General features: G+C 37.9%; 1 protein-coding gene across 3 annotated transcripts in view; it reads right to left on the bottom strand.

Annotated features, from left to right (window-relative positions):
• Nucleotides 1-980: 980 nt before the first annotated feature.
• Nucleotides 981-17,986, bottom strand: part of LOC101850639 (transient receptor potential cation channel subfamily M member 1) — a 52,746-nt gene continuing 35,740 nt past the window's right edge. Inside the window, exons 3-17 of one of the 3 annotated variants that reach the window (XM_035969049.1) lie at nt 16,354-16,492; nt 15,720-15,806; nt 15,240-15,396; nt 14,526-14,650; nt 13,496-13,667; nt 11,863-12,046; nt 11,515-11,638; nt 10,821-10,997; nt 10,165-10,299; nt 9,566-9,616; nt 7,572-7,703; nt 6,166-6,186; nt 3,364-3,534; nt 2,091-2,188; nt 981-1,261 (exon numbers count right to left, since the gene is read on the bottom strand). In XM_035969049.1, the coding sequence (XP_035824942.1) occupies nt 1,018-1,261; nt 2,091-2,188; nt 3,364-3,534; nt 6,166-6,186; nt 7,572-7,703; nt 9,566-9,616; nt 10,165-10,299; nt 10,821-10,997; nt 11,515-11,638; nt 11,863-12,046; nt 13,496-13,667; nt 14,526-14,650; nt 15,240-15,396; nt 15,720-15,806; nt 16,354-16,492 (2,017 nt within the window). In that variant the 3' untranslated portion in view covers nt 981-1,017. Of the gene's footprint in view, nt 1,262-2,090; nt 2,189-3,363; nt 3,535-6,165; nt 6,187-6,340; nt 6,362-7,571; nt 7,704-9,565; nt 9,617-10,164; nt 10,300-10,820; nt 10,998-11,514; nt 11,639-11,862; nt 12,047-13,495; nt 13,668-14,525; nt 14,651-15,239; nt 15,397-15,719; nt 15,807-16,353; nt 16,493-17,986 lie in introns of all 3 variants that reach the window. The other 2 variants (XM_013080997.2, XM_035969050.1) reach the window with 2 other exon arrangements.

The raw sequence follows: 17,986 nt of genomic DNA, 5'->3' as shown, positions 1-17,986 counted from the left end.
AGACTAAGAGAGACAAAGAGGGGGAGGAGGGACATAATGCTCAAGATTACCTTAGCAATGCAGATGAAGAGAAACAAAAGTATCAATATGTTACCACGTTGGTAAGGTACGGATTTCATTCCCTCACAACCTTTACATAGATGTGAGATTGTTAAAGCGACTGGACCCCTGGTCAATCGTCCATCTCCGATACCACAAGGCCAGATGGATGGAGAGCCAAGAAAACTTCCCACACATTTAAATTCAAGAATGGCCAATTAGTGATTTGAGCCATGGTTATCAACATTGCTGTTCAGCTTGCAACCAACTGAGCTAAGAGCGTGCCAAAGACATACACTATAGTTGGAGTAGTGGAGTTGTAGCTTATGACAAGTCAGCAATATAAAATCAGCTCGTTTTAGTTTAAGTAAGAGTTTTGCAGCACTTGCAACACAGACAGGTTATACAAATGCCAAAGATTACAGGTGTAGCAAGAGAGTAACATACAAAGAAAAGAAGCAGGAGAGACATCGACAATAGATAGAAGTTTGATAGGAAAATAGGAGTAAACCGCACCGGAGCAACTACCAACCACCCATATATCGTCAGCATTTAGCCAAGGAAAGAGCGGGACAATAGGAACACAGTACAAGAAAAAGAAGCAGACCATATCGGAGTGCTCATCTACCATCCACAGAGAGAAGGTAGGAAATAGTAGATTCAGTGGACCGATGGTAATACTTTTATGGTGCTGGGATAATATATCATTCAGTCCAAGTTGGCACCGACAGACAGGGTCAAAGCAGCACATCCTCCAAATGATCCATGGTTATTGTCATTTGTTTTAGTCAGAATTTTACAGCACTTACAACAGTTAAGTCATATAAATGCCGAAGATTAGAGGTGTCACAAGAGTAATAAACAAATAAACCAACAAGGAGAAGGACGATAAATGTTAAATAGGAAAGAAGGAGCAAACCTTACCAAAGCACCTGCCAACCAACCACTCATATGCAAGGCAGCATTAAACACTTCCAGTTATAATGATCTTACCTTCATGCTGGTGTTTTTGCGCATGCGCAGACCTCCGATCCAGAGGTCGTTGAGCAGGACCTGGCAGCAAGTGTGGGCGATGAACTGTCGGTGGTTGGCGATGACGGCCAGGCCCAGGCACGTCTGCTCACTGAAGTTTTTGAGCTCGTAGGTGAGCAGCTGCTGGGTGTAGTCGTCGTCGATCTTGTAGCAGTGCTCCAGCAGCTCCAGGGCCAGCTTCATGAACTCACTGGAGGAGAGGGGGGTGGGGGAGAGGGGTTTGAGAGGGGTGGGAGAGAGGTGGGTGAACGTCAAAGGAGAAAAGAAACAAAAGAAAAGAAAAGTCAGTTTGAAACGTTATGCATAAGTTTTACAGTAACCATTTACAAAAGTGTCCCAATTAGTTGTTTCTAAGCAGTGGGTTATTTTTTTATTTTTAAAATTTCCATTTCACAGTATAATAGTCAAGCACGCCTTAACCATTAGTATTGCTAGATAAGACACCCTAGTTTCTTAACAAAACCAAAAGGACTACAGCAAAACTCACTTAACCTGAAGTTCTTGGACGGGAACATTTGAGGACCTTTAGTACAATACTACTCATAGTGCAGATGTCAAAGCAAAGATTTCTTCTAATACCGCTGAAGTTTATAAAAAGGCCTTGTTGCAACAAAAAACGCCTGTTTTACGGAATACAAATACAACTTGAAATCCTGTATACGGGAAAGGGACATAACTCATTTTTTTTGTTGCTGTTGTTTTGTCAAGGATCTTTTCTTTATAATTCGAAAGTACAACAGTAAAAATACGAAATAAATCTGTACCCATGGGACAAAATGTGTAATTACAACTTTAGAGGTCAGTTCACACGGCTTCACAAAAATACTTCCCTCCCACTTTCCATGACATTACTGGAAAGGAACTGCAATTGAAGACTTCAACTGAAATTATTTTCTCAAGCATACTGACATCAAATTGGCATTGAATGCATTTATTTATATATTCATTTATTTGTTTATTTATTTATTTGGTGGAACACATAAATGAAAGGTCAAAATGAAGGGAGAGAAGTGACTTACCCGGCGTAGGACCTGAATTCCTCAGAAAGCTCAATCTCTAGGTCGTCCTGATCTGCCTCGTGAGCCATGGCACTGTACAGCTTCCCAGCCAGCAAGGCCTGGGGAATGATAAGAAAAGAGTGAGTGAGTGAGTGAGTGAGTGAGTGAGTGAGTGAGTGAGTGAGTGAGTGAGTGAGTGAGTGAGTGAGTGAGTGAGCGAGTGAGTGAGTGAGTGCGTGAGTGAGTGAGTGAGTGCGTGAGTGAGTGAGTGAGTTAGTGAGTAAGTACATGTGTGCATGTGTCTGTGTGTGTGAAAGAGAAAGAGAAAGAGAGGGAGAGAAGGAGGGAGCGAAGGAGGGAGAGAGAGAAAGAAAGATACTGAGAGAGACAGACAGAGAGACAGAGAGGGGGAGAGAGAGAGAGAGAGAAAGAGAGAGAGAGAGAGAGAGAGACAGAGAGAGAGAGAGGGAGAGATAGGGAGAGAGACAGGCAGAGAGGGAAGGAATGGGGGTGGGGACAGCATGGGCACATGAGATGCCTGCTATGAGGTGTTTTGGGGGGACACAACTTTCAGGCTCGACATGCCACAGCACTGAAACTGGACTTGAACCAAAAAAAAAATATTCTACCCTCCTTTGAGCACATGTTTATCTTAGCCAAAATGAGTTCAAGAACAACTTTTAATATGACCTTCTTCTATCTAGTTGGGCATTGAAATAACAATCAAAACAGCTACTGAATAGATTAAGAATAAGAAATTTTTAAGCAAACTTTCAAGCTGGCTTCGAATTATCATCTGCTAATGCAGGTAAAATGAAATACAGTTGGACCTTCTCTAACGGCCACATGTACAAGACAATTACTTATATAAAATAGCCACTTCTCACTTCCCGCTTTGTGTGTTTAAAAAAAATATAATAATACCACTGTCCAAGACACCCAGGTTTCTCCTCAACATCTGGTAGCCGTCTTATACACTTTCGACTGTACAACACCAAACCAGATAAAGAATTCCATCCTTTGTTGTAAAACAACTCTGTATTGTGCATTTCTGAATGTATATGTGTATGTATTTATAGCTATGTATTTATGTATGAAGGAATGTCTGCCATTGTAAACCAAATTGCCCTTCTGGGATCAATCAAATTGTAATTTATTTATTTTATATCGGCCAGGATTCCACTCATCAACCAATGTTCCATAACAACAATAGTACAGAAACAATTAAAAGAATAAAGAGATTCCCCTTTTAGTCATCTAAAAAGAAAAAAATGTCCCCGAGATAAATATTCACCTTGGCGAGAGCTTCCTCCCCGTGCTGCCACATGAAGAGTGCCATCTTCTGGCGCTTCATCAGCACAGCCCAGATCATAAGGTCATGGAAGGGATAAGGAAACAGTTCCTCCACAGGCTTCGTGTTCATCAGATGAGGGATGGAGGTCACGATGTTGCCCACTGACGCACCCTGGAAAAGGTCAATTTAAAGGACGGTTAAAAAGAACCCAAGACGACACAGACAGAAATGACATGTGAATGTAATAAATATCGAAGCAAGGTACGACAAGAAATGATTTTGTGAACATTTGTGGCCCAGGAACATTACTACATTTCCCCGACTTAGTATGAGATGAGACAGGCAGAAATATTGCAGCTATAACCCAGTGATTATTGTTCTCAGTTATCGAATTCCAAAGACAATTAAGTAGGCCTACAATTTTCTGTTCCTCAAAAAAAAGACAGGTTTTTACAGGCGACAGAGTATTGCCTAACTTGAGTTATAGGATATTCATAATGTTATTAAGATAGGTCAGAATAACCAGTTGTTGTGCTCAAGAAAGCAACAGTTGGTAGTCTCAAAAGGACAATCCCATATCAAGATTTGCATCCATTCACAAAAATGCAATTGTTGTTTCATTATTTTTTTATCAAAAAGAAAAAAACAAGGCGACTCAAACATACAATATTCACTTCAAAACCTGAAAGCTAAAACAAGCAATTCATTATTGGTTATAACAATTAATGGTCATCACACATACCAACATTGAAAGTACAATTTGGGTAAAGATCCAAACACAAAGACAATTTACTGAAAGATCATTATGCATTAAATGTCAGTCTCATTTGATACAATTGTGCTATCAAGTCCTGAAACCTGAAACACAAGCACAAAAATCATATTGCCTGATAACCTGGATATGTGACATGCAGAGGTAAATAATAGTAAGTCAAAAAAAGAAAAAGAAAACAGAAAAGTATGATACTGAGGATACTGGTATAACGCTGCACTGCACTGGATAATAGCAGTATCCAGTATTGTTAAAAATGTTCTTTAAAACATTGAAAGCAAAAAAACCCAACAAAAACAATCCTTAATACGAAAGACACAAAGGGCAAATGCAAATGGAGACTTGTCAGTACCCACATGAAACAAATCACTAGATTAAAACAATGGCATGTTTTATGTAATTTAAATATGACCTTTTAAAGACTTGATCCCTACATCAATTCCTAAATTAAACCTCAAGAATAAAATACATTGTGAACGTCTCTTTGGCACACATTAGATTAGGTCTCAGTATTTGTATGCTTACTTTCATAGGAATTGTTTCCATGATCAATTGCCAACTCAGCTTTTTTCTGCATTATTCAAAAGATACCAGTCTTTACAAACAGTTCATTTCATGTCCCTTATCAGACAGACTGCAGCGCCAGCTAAACCTAACAAGAAAAACCTATATAATATTATGACGATCAATTTTAATAAATGAAAAAAGAATTTGAGTTCGCTACATTACAAAACATTTGAAAAGGATAAGACTTTAACAGCTAAAAATGAAAATAATGGACAAAATGCTCGTGCAAAGAAAAACACATAAAGAATGGGAAAAACCCAGAGCCCTTATAAAAAATCAAAATATCTACATTTCCTTTCGAATGTAATTAAACTAGGTATAACAGACATACTTTCCTTTCTTTTGGTGGGTTTTGACAAGCTCGTGCAAGCCAAACTCAAAGAGGTATTAGTCTTATTTCATTCTGAGAGCAACTGCTGGCCAGAAGATATGAGCTACATAATATGAATTTACTTTTCATTTTGTGATGTTCTTTTAACAAGCATAGTTTTAAGTCTTTACAATCAATTAAGTCTGGCGTTTAGTTTGCATTAATGCCCAACCCTGAGCAGTCAAAATAGATTCTTTACAAATGAGGAATATCATCACAATCCCATAGAAAGGTAGAAAACCAAATTAAATACCTGTCTGTACAAGTTTAAAATGAGCATAGGATTTCTTTTAACATCTGATACAGTAAATAACATTTTCTTTACAGTAGAACACACCTTTATGGACATTTCTTTTCATTGTGGCTTCAATTAGCAATAGTTATACAATCTTCAATAAGTGCCCACACATTCGGCATTATTTCATTTGGTTTTCTAACCAACAGTGAGATGACCAGAAGAAAGACAAACTAAAAGAATCATCCACCTTTTCATTCAGACAATTACCGCAACCCCTTAGGCCTAAAGACAATAACACTGGAAAGAATGATGTAACAAATGAAATGACTTCAAATTTAAATGATTTAAAAGTAAAAGTAAACAGAAAAATAATGAGTATAAGAAAGAAATGCTCTTGACACATACTAGCATGAGCTCTTTCCTCATTGGACTGAAACTCTCCTTTATAGGAAAAAATCAGGAGCTGCGCCAAGCCGAAGCATACAAACCTGTATATTCTACACAGATATTTATAAATTTTTGAAACAAGCAATCTGCATATGTTGGCGAATTCTGAATAAAACCCAAAGTTTCTACTGCTATATCATTCATTACTGCTGAGTCTATACTACAAAGTAAAGTTCATACAAATAATCTATTAAAAATAATATAATTAATTGGGAACTCTAACTAAAAAGATAAAGATGAAATTTTGTGCATCAGTACATTGACTACTAAAGTTCTTTATACATATAGTATAACTTTGATATTTATGCGTTAATGCGAAGTACAACCATTGGTGGGTACATTTAAGATGAACATAACATGGAATGAAAAGCAACAGCAAGCCTTTACGACAATTTCCTTCATTCTTACAATGTACTTTATATATTTGCTCTGAGGAGAGGGAGAAATAAGACAGATTATTTGAGTTCACCGGCACCAACAGATATTAGAACAAAGATGGCTGCACTCAGATAAAAAAACAGGGAAAATAGAATTTACTACAAATAGGAGTGCCAAAGATAAAAAAATACACTGAAAATTTTACCTTAAAGTCAGGATATGACATCTAGGTGCAAAATGAATTAAAAGAAATAGTTAGTGCAAGGAACATGTAATCATGACAAGAAGACCGATAGCCACATACCTTGGATCCTGAGAACACACTTTTCAGAAGTCAGGGAATTAATCTGGAACCTTTACATGCCTATAACAAGTACATACATGCACAACGAAACCAGGCACACTCTCAAAGCCAAAGACAAAACATAACAAACACGCACAAACACACACAGACACGCACTGCACTGATTCATACACATCATTTACTGAAACCCACTGTTCAGTCTCTGTTGTTCCATTTATATGTATATAAGATGGTGTTTGGTTATTTGTCAAAGATTAGCAATTCCTGTGTGTCCAATACAATCTTTACATACATTTTCCCCCCACAATGTTAGTGTCAGTTGTAGATAAACCTTATTGGTCTGGGGTACAATTAAATTATCTTTGGTTAGACTGAATCTACATGCACTCTTGATTTCTGGACCCATTTCAGTTGAGAAAAAAAGCATTGACATTGCAAAACACAGAAAGATGAGAGAAAATTAACACCATAAAGGACATTCTATCACCTTGATGTGAAAAAATAATATACAGACTGTATTCAATTCGCAAAACACAAAAGTTAGTACATTTGACAAAATTATAGGTGTAAAAATAGTTTTAAAAACATTCGCAGAGAACTGCGTTTCAACAGCACATACAAATCAATATGAAGTAGGATAGTTCATGCAGAGACGAATTATATCTAACCAAGAATTAGATTTAGTTTACGTAGCATAGCGATTTTCAAGTGCGTAAGAATTGACACCAGACAAAATCCACTTGAACTGTGGTAAAATGAAAATGAAAGTCTAGTGCAATAATGTTTCACAAAATAAGACAAGTAAGCAACTACTACAAGAGAGAAACTGGACAAGACTTTTAAAAGGGCAGACCTTCATACTCCCGATAATTGAGTATCTTATGTCTCCTGCACTGCTCAGAACAAGGGTAACGAAACTCAAACATTTTAGTTTCTCTTGCTTGAAGGAAGCTTTTCAGTTCAACAGTTGCAGAACCATTCATTTGATAAGTATACACAACATATCACTAATGTAAAGATAAGTAATGACATTGTACTAACGCAAAGCAGGTACAAAAACAGAATTATTGGGAACAAACTAAGAGGGCTTCTAGAACAACATAATGAATATGCTGAGTCAGCCGGTACTTACAGTCTGCTTGAGGGCCTGGTACTTCTGCCTGAACCGTTTGCGACAGTAGTACGCCCGGAAACCACCGCCCATCAGGTGCTGCAAGACCTGACCAACGTCTGGCAGGGTGTAGCGGTAATTGGACGGGACATGCTGGAGATGCACAGATGGGAAACCCAGGACTAACGTCAATATTTTAAAAGCAAAAACACAGTGAAAATGTTGACATGTGTACAGCAAAACTAATGAATACGCTTCCATAGCGTACTCTACTTAATTTTCCTTATCCAGCAGTCATTTCAGCCTATACATTTTGAAAAATTGAAGCTATGACATAACGTATACAAAGTCAGTGAGCACCTTGTATACTATAAGACAAACCTTAATCTGGAACCCACAAGGGAATAGGAAAAGAATGTAAAAGAGTATCTGGCATCATGATGTGGCTGTACAAATGGTCATATATAACAATGATTTGTAAGAAATGGATCCCTAATGTGAGATAGCAATTAACAAGCGCACACAGTAGAAGAATCTTTTCAGAAAAATAACATACAAAACAGAGAGAGATCTACATTGAAACCGTACCTCTCAATGATTGGTGACAATTTGACACAAATACTTTGCTTCTTCTAATTTTATTTTGAGCATAAACCTTAATGCTGCACGCTGACAAAACACCTTTTAAAAAAAATTCACAGCAATTTTGAGATAAAGAGGCCTTATGACAGTGTAACAATTTAAAAAAGACGTTCTTCCCAAATTTTAATTTTAATTTATTTTAAAAAACTAGTCACAATTTTACTTTGATTTTTTTACACAGGAAGGGTAACTGATCAGACTATCGATTTGACACATAAAACAAATTTGAAGCCAAAAACTGTCAGCTTAGGGCAGATAAGTGGCATACAAGCCCACGAAAACCAGCTCTACCAATTGTCCTCTTTGCAATTGTTTCTTCTGCATACCCCTGTTACAGATCAGGGCTTAACTGACTGTAAAAGTTTCATCTCACAATGAAATTGATTTTTACATACATGGCAGTTTTATCTATAAAAAAATGTAGTTGAACCATCCCTAGCCAGCCTGATAGGTAGCCACATGTTCTCTTTGAAGATACTCTTAAGGTTACAGTGGCTTCAATTTTGCGTAAAAATCAATTTTGAATTTTACCCGAATGGTTGATGGAAGAGCCTACTCTTCTTGATTTTAGAATCCCCAAGGGAACTTTTATATGTGGAACCTTTACATGAGACCTCTGTGTCATAAGATCAAAGGTGTAAAAAAATAATTAGAAAAAACCACACCCAAAAAAAACAATAGAAGCTGGGGGAGATCGAACTCCAGACCTCTAATATGACAGGCAAACACCATAGGTGTTACAGCTACTGAGACCGAGTCCCCTTTGCAATTGCTACCAAAGGGAAATAGTGTGCTGCTACACTAATAAAACATGTACATTTTATGTAGGTTACGTCCCCTTATTGACTCGTCTACATAGTTTCTTCACAACATGCGCCGATTGCCAACATGCGGCAGTCCTGGCCCCTACAAAACATGACGCATCTTTTCAGCTTGATGCAAGGTGACACTTTTGTTCTAACACCCGAAGTGAAAAGACAAATCTTCAAGAAACAAAAACAAAAAAGATTAATTTAACATAAACTGAACCAGAGACCCTCTGCCTAAGAAGACAGTAGCTAGTGCAACTGACCGTCTGCTCTAAGCCATTCATCAATGAGCTAGTAGGTGTCGTTGGGAGTATAACATCCCATTAGGCAACCATTGGGCTGTTTCTGAAGATGGACAATTTGGATTCATAACAGGAAATCTTCTCGAAGAGATGAGAAATCCTCAGAACTTACCGTGATTCAAATGTTAAACCACTGCATGTTGGCCAAGTTTCAAATCAATTTGTCTCAGTTACCAGTAGTTAGCTACAGCATCAGCCGACAGACAACTTAGACAATCAGTATGCAGACATTATATTTCAGACAATCTTACAAGACTCATACCTTTTTGATATCTCGAACAAGATATCTCAGAGTATTGGACGGACCTTGTCTCTGAAATAAAAACAGATTAAAACCATGACAGATTTTCCACAGACTTGTGTAATATCTCTTCACAAAAAACTAAAACACTAGGACGAAAAACACATTTTTATTCATTTAGCTAACAGACGGTTACTGATACAAGTAAATTGGTCCTATCACATTAACTGAAAATCTTCAATGGAACCCTGAAAATATTCTTCAACCAAATTTCAATGATTCAGAATACCCGCATTTAAAAATAGCAAATCAGAGTGAGATGTACAAAACTAAATACTCTAACATCCAAATGGTAGAGCTAGAAGGATTAAAATCCATCGAAATTACCTTGTCTGACACTGGCCCACTAATGTTGTGTTTTACATGTAAATGGAACATGAGTATCTAAGTAAGTTAGAAGACCGTTTTTAAAGACAAGTTCTGTTATGGGGAACTTTCTGAAATACTACTTCTTATCTTGAAGAAGAGAACAGATACTATTGACAGATGTACTTTTTCTTTTCTAAAGCATTTTTTGTTATTAAAGTCCTAAAAAAACAGCACAGTGTGAGGTTACTTACAGTATTGTAGAGATCTTCCAAGCGTGGTATAGACAGGAACGTGTGCATGCTGACCCCATTCTCAAGCAGGAGCTTCACGAAGTCCACACGATCGTTGATCAAAGCATCCATCATGGCCACTTCCAAAGCCCCTTCCTGTGGACAAGAAAAAAGACCATACAGACTTCAGAGTCTCTTACATAAAATAACTTTCCTTATTTTTTTTATATATTGTTGCAAAGAAGAACAGCATTAATTTTTGTTTTTTGTTAGTTTGTTTATTTGCTTTTTGGACAGATTAATGACTAAAATCCGTAAATAGAACGTTTCTATGATTGATAGTTTGTGCAAAAAGTTTACCTATAATTTTAAGATTTGCAAACATTCGTAAACACTGAGAAATTTCGTACTTCTCTAGATATCTTTTAAACAAGTCTGTTAGAAGAAATTTGCAAAATCTAATTATCAATCATTAAATGAGTGTTATCATATCATGATATAGAAAGTTTAGCGCCCAAGTACAGAAATATCTAGCTTATTTGATAGTGAACATCTTTCTTGGTCTACTGTCTAAATGAATGGCTTATATTTTTTTAACAAACACAAGTTAAAGAAAAAGGTAAGCAAATCTGAATATTTGAGCTGAATAACTGGAAAAGAACCAATATCTCACTCACGGGCCATTCCTGGCCGTACACAAAAATGTGACTGCGGGCGATGTCCACTCGGTCCCATGTGAGGGCCAGGTTCAGTTGGTCAATGGCATTGGCTGTTGTTCCCTTCAAGAGCGCAGTCAGTATGGCAAGGTCAATGTCTTTGGATTCTTCTCTGTCTCCCATCCTGAACACAGTGATCTGAAAACATTCCAGAGAGAAACAATAGCATAAAACCAAGAGCTAAATAGACTCTAATCCAGGTGTTGCCAGCAGAAATAAAATTTGTATGGGGTTGACATTCACAATAAACAAAAAGTTACCCCCCCCCCTTCCCATATACATATTCCTTCTGCAAGTATTGTATGCTGCTGAGAAACACAAAAACACCATGACCAGTGCTCATTTGAAGTTACCGTGTCACAAATCCCATAGACATTTCAAGTGCAGTTGATCCTACTCTAACGGCCACCTGTCTAAAACAATCACTTTTCTCCTCAATGATGAGCTGCTGTCTTGGACAATTTCGATTGCATGTCTGGACACGAATTAACTGGACACAGGATATAAGCTCCCTGATATACTGTCAATGATTCTTTAGAGCATGCAGTTCTCTTCAACATACAAAAAAAAAGACTTTGCAGAAAATTTTTTATAAACAACCACAGATCTGTCAATAGACACAACAAAATAGACAAGAGATGGACTGATCACTAACCAGTTCTTTTTTCTTGACACAGAGCATGAGCTCAATGAAAAGTTTCTCTGCCTGTTCCTGGGTGTACTGGAAGGTTCTCTCAATGGTCAGGATCAGCTGATCTCGCAGAGATTCTGCCATCGTTCTGAAAATCATATTAAAAAAAAAAAAGATGAAATACTGCATACAACCAAAGAGGTACAGAAAATAAGCACATTAACACTCAACAAACACAAATACTTGAAATTCTAACTAAACCATTAGTAACTTATGAAAAATTATTATTGCTGCTGTTATTTACAACATTTATCTCTACTGTCAGTTACAATATTTCACGTAATGAAACAGCTGACTGTCTATGCAACTAACCCGTCGTCCATGGTGTACTTGTGTGTGAAGGCCAAGAGGTCGGCCGCCCGGCCGCTCCCGTCACACACCACCACTGGCACTGGGGGCGTGTCCGTGACATACTCCAGCACAGAGCGGATGGTGTTGGCTCCTCCCTCGAGCACAACACAGATCACAGGAACACCATGACCACGGAAGTCATTGGCTGGGGAAGAAATATCCAGTAAAGAAAAAGCTGAAATTTAGTTTTCGTAAGGGATTTTTTTTTTTTAGCAAGGGTTTTACGAACCCTGAAACACAATAAGGTCATAGAAGTGCTGAAGATTAGAGATGTTACAAGGAAGTAACAAACACAAAAAAGAAGGAGGGGAGATAAAGACGATAAATGATTGAGAGAAAGGAAGAAGCAAACCACATTACAGCACCCGCAAACCATCCACTTTGTAAGAGTTTGAGGACACTAGCAACACAAAAAGATAATATAAGTACCGAAAATAGATGTGTCACAAGAAAGTAGCATAAACAAAAAAGAAGGAGAGATAAGGATAATAGATGTTTGATAAGAAAGAAGGAAGCAACCACACCAGAGCACCCGCCAACCACCCAGAAAAGCTGAAGTGTAAGGGAAGACAACAGAGAGGCAAACTATCCTCCACAAATGTACAGTCTACAGGCCTTAAAATCACTAAACTGAGAATTGATATGGCTTATTCTCAGCAGGAACAGCATGAAAAACACTGCTGCAAAAAAGTACAAACATATCAAATCACACTTTAAAAACAGACAACATAAATTTACACTTAAATAACATTAAAACAAGAAGCAAGCTTGATTCACTGACTACCTGTCACATTTATTTTTGATGTACCCTGCTTACATGCTATTTCAATGTGTTTTCCAAATGATCACTGTGACAAAACTAACTGACATAAAGTCACAAAACTTTGCACACTTATTATGGACATAATAAATATTGTAAGACGACAAACAGACCGTGATTTCCTTCTTTCATCTAATTTTTACAAAACAACAAAATTGGGTCTGGAAACTGTCGCAAAAGAACCATGGTTGGACCTCAAATTGGGACCAAGGAAAACAAATCAGATTTGAATTGTATAGAACTAAAATGTTTGTTCCCTATTCTTTGTGGTACATACCCATAGAGAACACAGAGAAGACCAGTGATGGCAACAGTCTGTCCAATTATTATAGTTTGTTACAGCCAGTAACTGTCCTTCGTGTGACAAACACGGAAACATTGTCCTATGCACTACGGCACTACCGAAGTGGTTGTAGTTTCTAAAAACCAGTACCCACACCGCATAAGCTGAGTTAATAATACAAAAAAACCCCTCTGAACTCAAAAACCGCATGGGCCTGTGGCAAAGGTAGCCAGCGGAAACAGTACTATGACCGCGTTATATGTGGCATGGGCAGCCAGTGAGTTAACGGAGCACTGTAATTCTCTACACACATAGTAAAAATCTTTTTTTTTTCAAAGATGTTACAGTACATGTTCCTTAGCAGTTGAGTAAAACTTGTTATTTCCTATCTTATTGCACTTTCAAATGCTTTAGACTTTAACAATCTCAAGAAATGTCAAGGTCACTATAAAGAATGGCAAGACTTGCCATAAATAGACGTTGCAACTCACCAATAGAAATTTTCTGCTGAGCAATGTACTTTTCAAACTTTTTGCGGAAGAGAATCTCTCCGCCATACTTTCCCACAGTGCCGTTGTCTGGGAGCAGGAAGTATGAATGGTTGCTGTTGAGCACAGACGTGTTGGTCTTGGTGGATGACACACAGTGATAAGGCACGACAATCTGGAAGAAAAACCAACATTTGAAACACTAGTCCACCTGATATACTGCATATGGGAAATGTCTTGACTCATGCACCTTACAAAGGAAAAAGATGAGCTAGCATAAGATAAGATTATACAATCTCCATAAAGGGACACACACACACACTCTCTCTCTCTGCACCTTACAAAGGAAAAAGATGAGCTAGCATAAGATAAGATTATACAATCTCCATAAAGGGATATATATATATATATATATATATATATATATATATATATATATATATATATATATATATATATATATATATATATAGTCATTGGATGGACAGACAAAATGATATTATTCTCACACACCTGATAATGATCAAATAGCTCTTATTGATGGTGGTATTATTTAATTTTTATGCCTGTTGGTTTTTGCTTTGAAAAAAAAAAAACTACTTCAAAACAGATGTCTGGGTGTTTATAGTGTTTGCAATGACCTTTGCTGCTTTCACAATAATGATGTTGAAAAGGTGAAACTCAGTGAAAGGTGAGAGCGAACTGTAAATAACTTTTACTACTTTCCGCATAACTCTGTCAAAATGTAAACACGATTAACAGTAAAATTTCATGATGCAATAAAACTGCAGAACAGTCAACTATAAAACGCTGTAATATAAACACTATCAGTGCAAAATATCACTAGACCCTTGGGCACACCTTATTGTGAATCAGATTTGAAAACTTCTGCTGTCCTCATTGAGCCTTAACATATTGCTTTACTCATTATTTTGTCTTTAGTGGTAAAACACCTTGAGTTCCGAAGATGAATATAGCTGGGGTAGACATAAAGTTAGCCCAAATGTGAGAACAAAATACATCACATTCTTACATCTCTGCCTATGAGATCCTCTTTGTTTTCCACAATACCCCAAGGGGCAATGCCGATAGCCACAACCTTGTTCCTCGCCTTGGTGGTGCGGTCACTGATAGCATCTCCAACATGTCTTGTCACACCTGGAAAACAATGCACAACATTATATCAGAAACGCATGGGCAAAATGAAAAATAAATAACAGCATGACTTGCAATACAATTTTTCTCATTTCTTTAAATACGTATGTTGCTAACTCATTCTTGTTTAGCCCACACACAAAAAGGGCCTTCCTGTAGATCATCTAGATTCTACTCCCCAGAGAAGTAAAACATTATTAAGAAGTAAAATGACACCTATGTGAATCCTTACAATAAACACTCTTCAGGACCAGTCTAAAAACTGACCCTTTCCCCTGAAATGCTTGCATAAGTGCATATTTATATTGTACGAGTATGTGTAGGTGCCTATAAATGTGTACGTATTGATAAGCACAGGGAGGAGGGGGAGGGGGGGAGGGGGGTGTTTAAGTCAAGAGATAATAAAGATACTTTACATAATGAAATTAAAAGCACTGGACAGCTTGATTGGAAAAAGCCCCAAGTTCACATCAACATCAAGAGATTATAATGTTATAACTTCATAAAACCCAAGCCTTTGTAGTTACAGTGCCATCCAAGTGGATGAAAACAGATCTTACAAAACACCTGGAGAACTAAAGCATTGGCTCACCTGTGTTGGTGCCACTTGTGACAATCCAAGCTCCCGTGGTACGGGCTGCCTTCAAAAGACCTTTTCTGAAGACTCTTTTCAGCTTTGGTTGGAGGTCGAAGTTCAAGATGCCACCATGCACAGTGATGAGTAGTTTGGGTAGGTCCAAACCCCAGTGCTTTTGTAGCAAAATATAAAAAAAAAGATTAAATTTCATTTGCATACATGCCTTTGACAACGGAAGAGGAATAGAGAGGTTCCTATTTCAACTCAGAAAAACAACCCGCAAGCCAACTCTCTACAACACTGAAACCTAACACAACACAAAGAAGTAGAAATTCACAATTGACTACTTGACTGCACCAAAGACACTTCCAGAGTAGCAAAAATAATTTAAGCACATCAAATGAGTAATTTAAAAACGTGCTGTGCAGACAAACATAAAAAATATCAGGGTAAGTAAGGGAGACAATTTCATGTGGTAGAAGCACTGAAACTTACCTTGATAAGCAAAGTGAGCACATTTTCCTGTCTTGTATCCAGGCTACTGAGGCGCATATATTGTGCCTTGCTTGGATGAGGCCCACCCTGAGAACACATACAAGCAAGATGATGCAAAAGATATTCATGTAATCCTAAGGACATGTTCGTACAGGTTAGTAGAACACTTGAAGATAGAGGTGCAACGTATCTGTACTAGTTAATTAATGATACAAACATTGCATTACTTTTTCAAAAAGATTCTATATTATCTTCATTCCAAATCATAACACCCAACCCTTCTCAATCTTGTTTTGCTCTCTCTCTCTCCCTCTCCCTCTCCCCCTTCCCTCTTCTCATCCCTCCCCCAAATCAACATCAGCATTTTTCACCATTTTTTTCTCATTCAACCAGAAGGTGGTGTTCATTTGTCCCTGAAACAATATCAAATTCACAAAAGAACATACACAATCGTCCACAGTAAAGAACATTCCAGCCATGACGTTAAAAAGGGTCAAATTAAAAAGAATCCCAATCATGAAAAACAAACAAAAAAACAAATAAAAAAACAATCAACAAAAAACAACAAAACAAAACAAAACAAAAAGAAACCCCTCACAAACGCCAATGTCGCTAAGCACGTCTCTCTGCTCACCTGAAACTCGATGGTCCCATAGGCGTCGGTGACGCGGGACTCGGTGTGCTTGTACGGGTGCCATTTCTCCGGCTTGGCCGGGTCCACGCGGGGGACACACCTCTGCACGTGCCAGTGCTCGTTACGGCCACAGCAACACCTGCCACACGAGATGAGACCACAGGATATCATTTTATTTTTTACGTTTTAGTAGAGGTTTTATGGCGCTCGCAAAAAAGAAGGAGGGGAGATAAGGACGATAGATGTTTGATAGGAAAAAAGAAGCAAACCACACCAGAGCACCTGCCAACCACCCACACCGATATAATTTATGTTTGTTTGAGTAAAGAGAAGCACACCGACACAATAAGGGTAATCTAGTTCTGGGAAAAGTAGAACAGAGAGACAGAAACAACAGACGGAAAGTAAAGAAGTAGGATATTATAATTTATGTAACCTTTTAGTTTTAGTAAGAGTTTTACGTACGGACCTTGCAACACAATAAGGTTATATAAGTGCCGAAGATTAGAGGTGCTGTTACAAGCGAGTAACGAACACAAAAAGAGGGTGGAGAGATAAGGACGATAGATAGGCTATAAATTTGATAAAGAGGGAGCAAACCACACCACATCACTCTCCAGCCACCCACTTACGCAACCCTCACAAGGACAATGTACATACAGGTTAGTGGAGTATTTGTAGAGGGAATTACAATGTACCAGTACTAGTTAAAGATACAAACATTTAAAACGGATTCTATATTAATATTTTCCTTGCAAATCTTACCCCCCCCCCAAAAAAAACAACAACAACCACCAAAAAACAAACAAAAACAAAACAAAACCCCACAACAATTAAATAAAAAACAACAACCAAAAACAAAAACACAGATGGAAGGATTATGGTTTGTCACGCCTTTCTATACAAAAATGACATACATGTATATGTAAATGAAAACCCCAGCATCCGATTTGAACGTTCATGCCCTGCAGAAAAGAACGAGTGGCAGGAAGGTCATGGAAGATCCGAAAAGAATCCAAGTTCAAGATCAACCCGCAGGAGAATCAAAGCACAGCCTTTCTTAGAGCAACCACTGTGATCTCAGCCGAGGAACCGTCCTATTCAAATAGGATGGGGGAAACAATACATTTTGTTTTTTACCACGGGTAGAACGGCTAACAAAAATTGTGACAATGCAACCAAATAAGTGGACTTCAGGAGACGGGAAAAGGTTACCTCCCCTCCCCTAAAAACCCAAACAAGAACTCAATAAGGACAACTTTCATTTTGATGTAGACAAACGACGACGTAGTTTTTTTTTTTGGGGGGGGGGGACAAATACAAAACAATGATAACGATATGACAGGAAGGGACGCGGACGAGGGCATATGATGAAAAGTTCATGTACGTAATCTGTGCCTTCTTTCCTTCTTTCCTCTCCACACGGAGGCAAGCGCTCTACCTTCGAAATGACCAGTTTGGTTCTACAAGGCCTTGTACCACACAGACACCCCCCCCCTCCTCCAAAAAAGTCAATTTGATCAAAATTTGGAATAATATAGGTTTCTTGAACTGAACCGTCGACATGTAACTTGTCAACGATAAAAAAAATACACACTGCATGACATCTACGATTAGACGGACGCGTGAAATC

This window comes from Aplysia californica, unplaced genomic scaffold, assembly GCF_000002075.1.
Source record: "Aplysia californica isolate F4 #8 unplaced genomic scaffold, AplCal3.0 scaffold00110, whole genome shotgun sequence".
Classification (NCBI taxonomy): domain Eukaryota; kingdom Metazoa; phylum Mollusca; class Gastropoda; order Aplysiida; family Aplysiidae; genus Aplysia; species Aplysia californica.
Note: the sequence above shows the minus strand (reverse complement) of the source record. Positions and strands in the feature narration are given on the sequence as shown.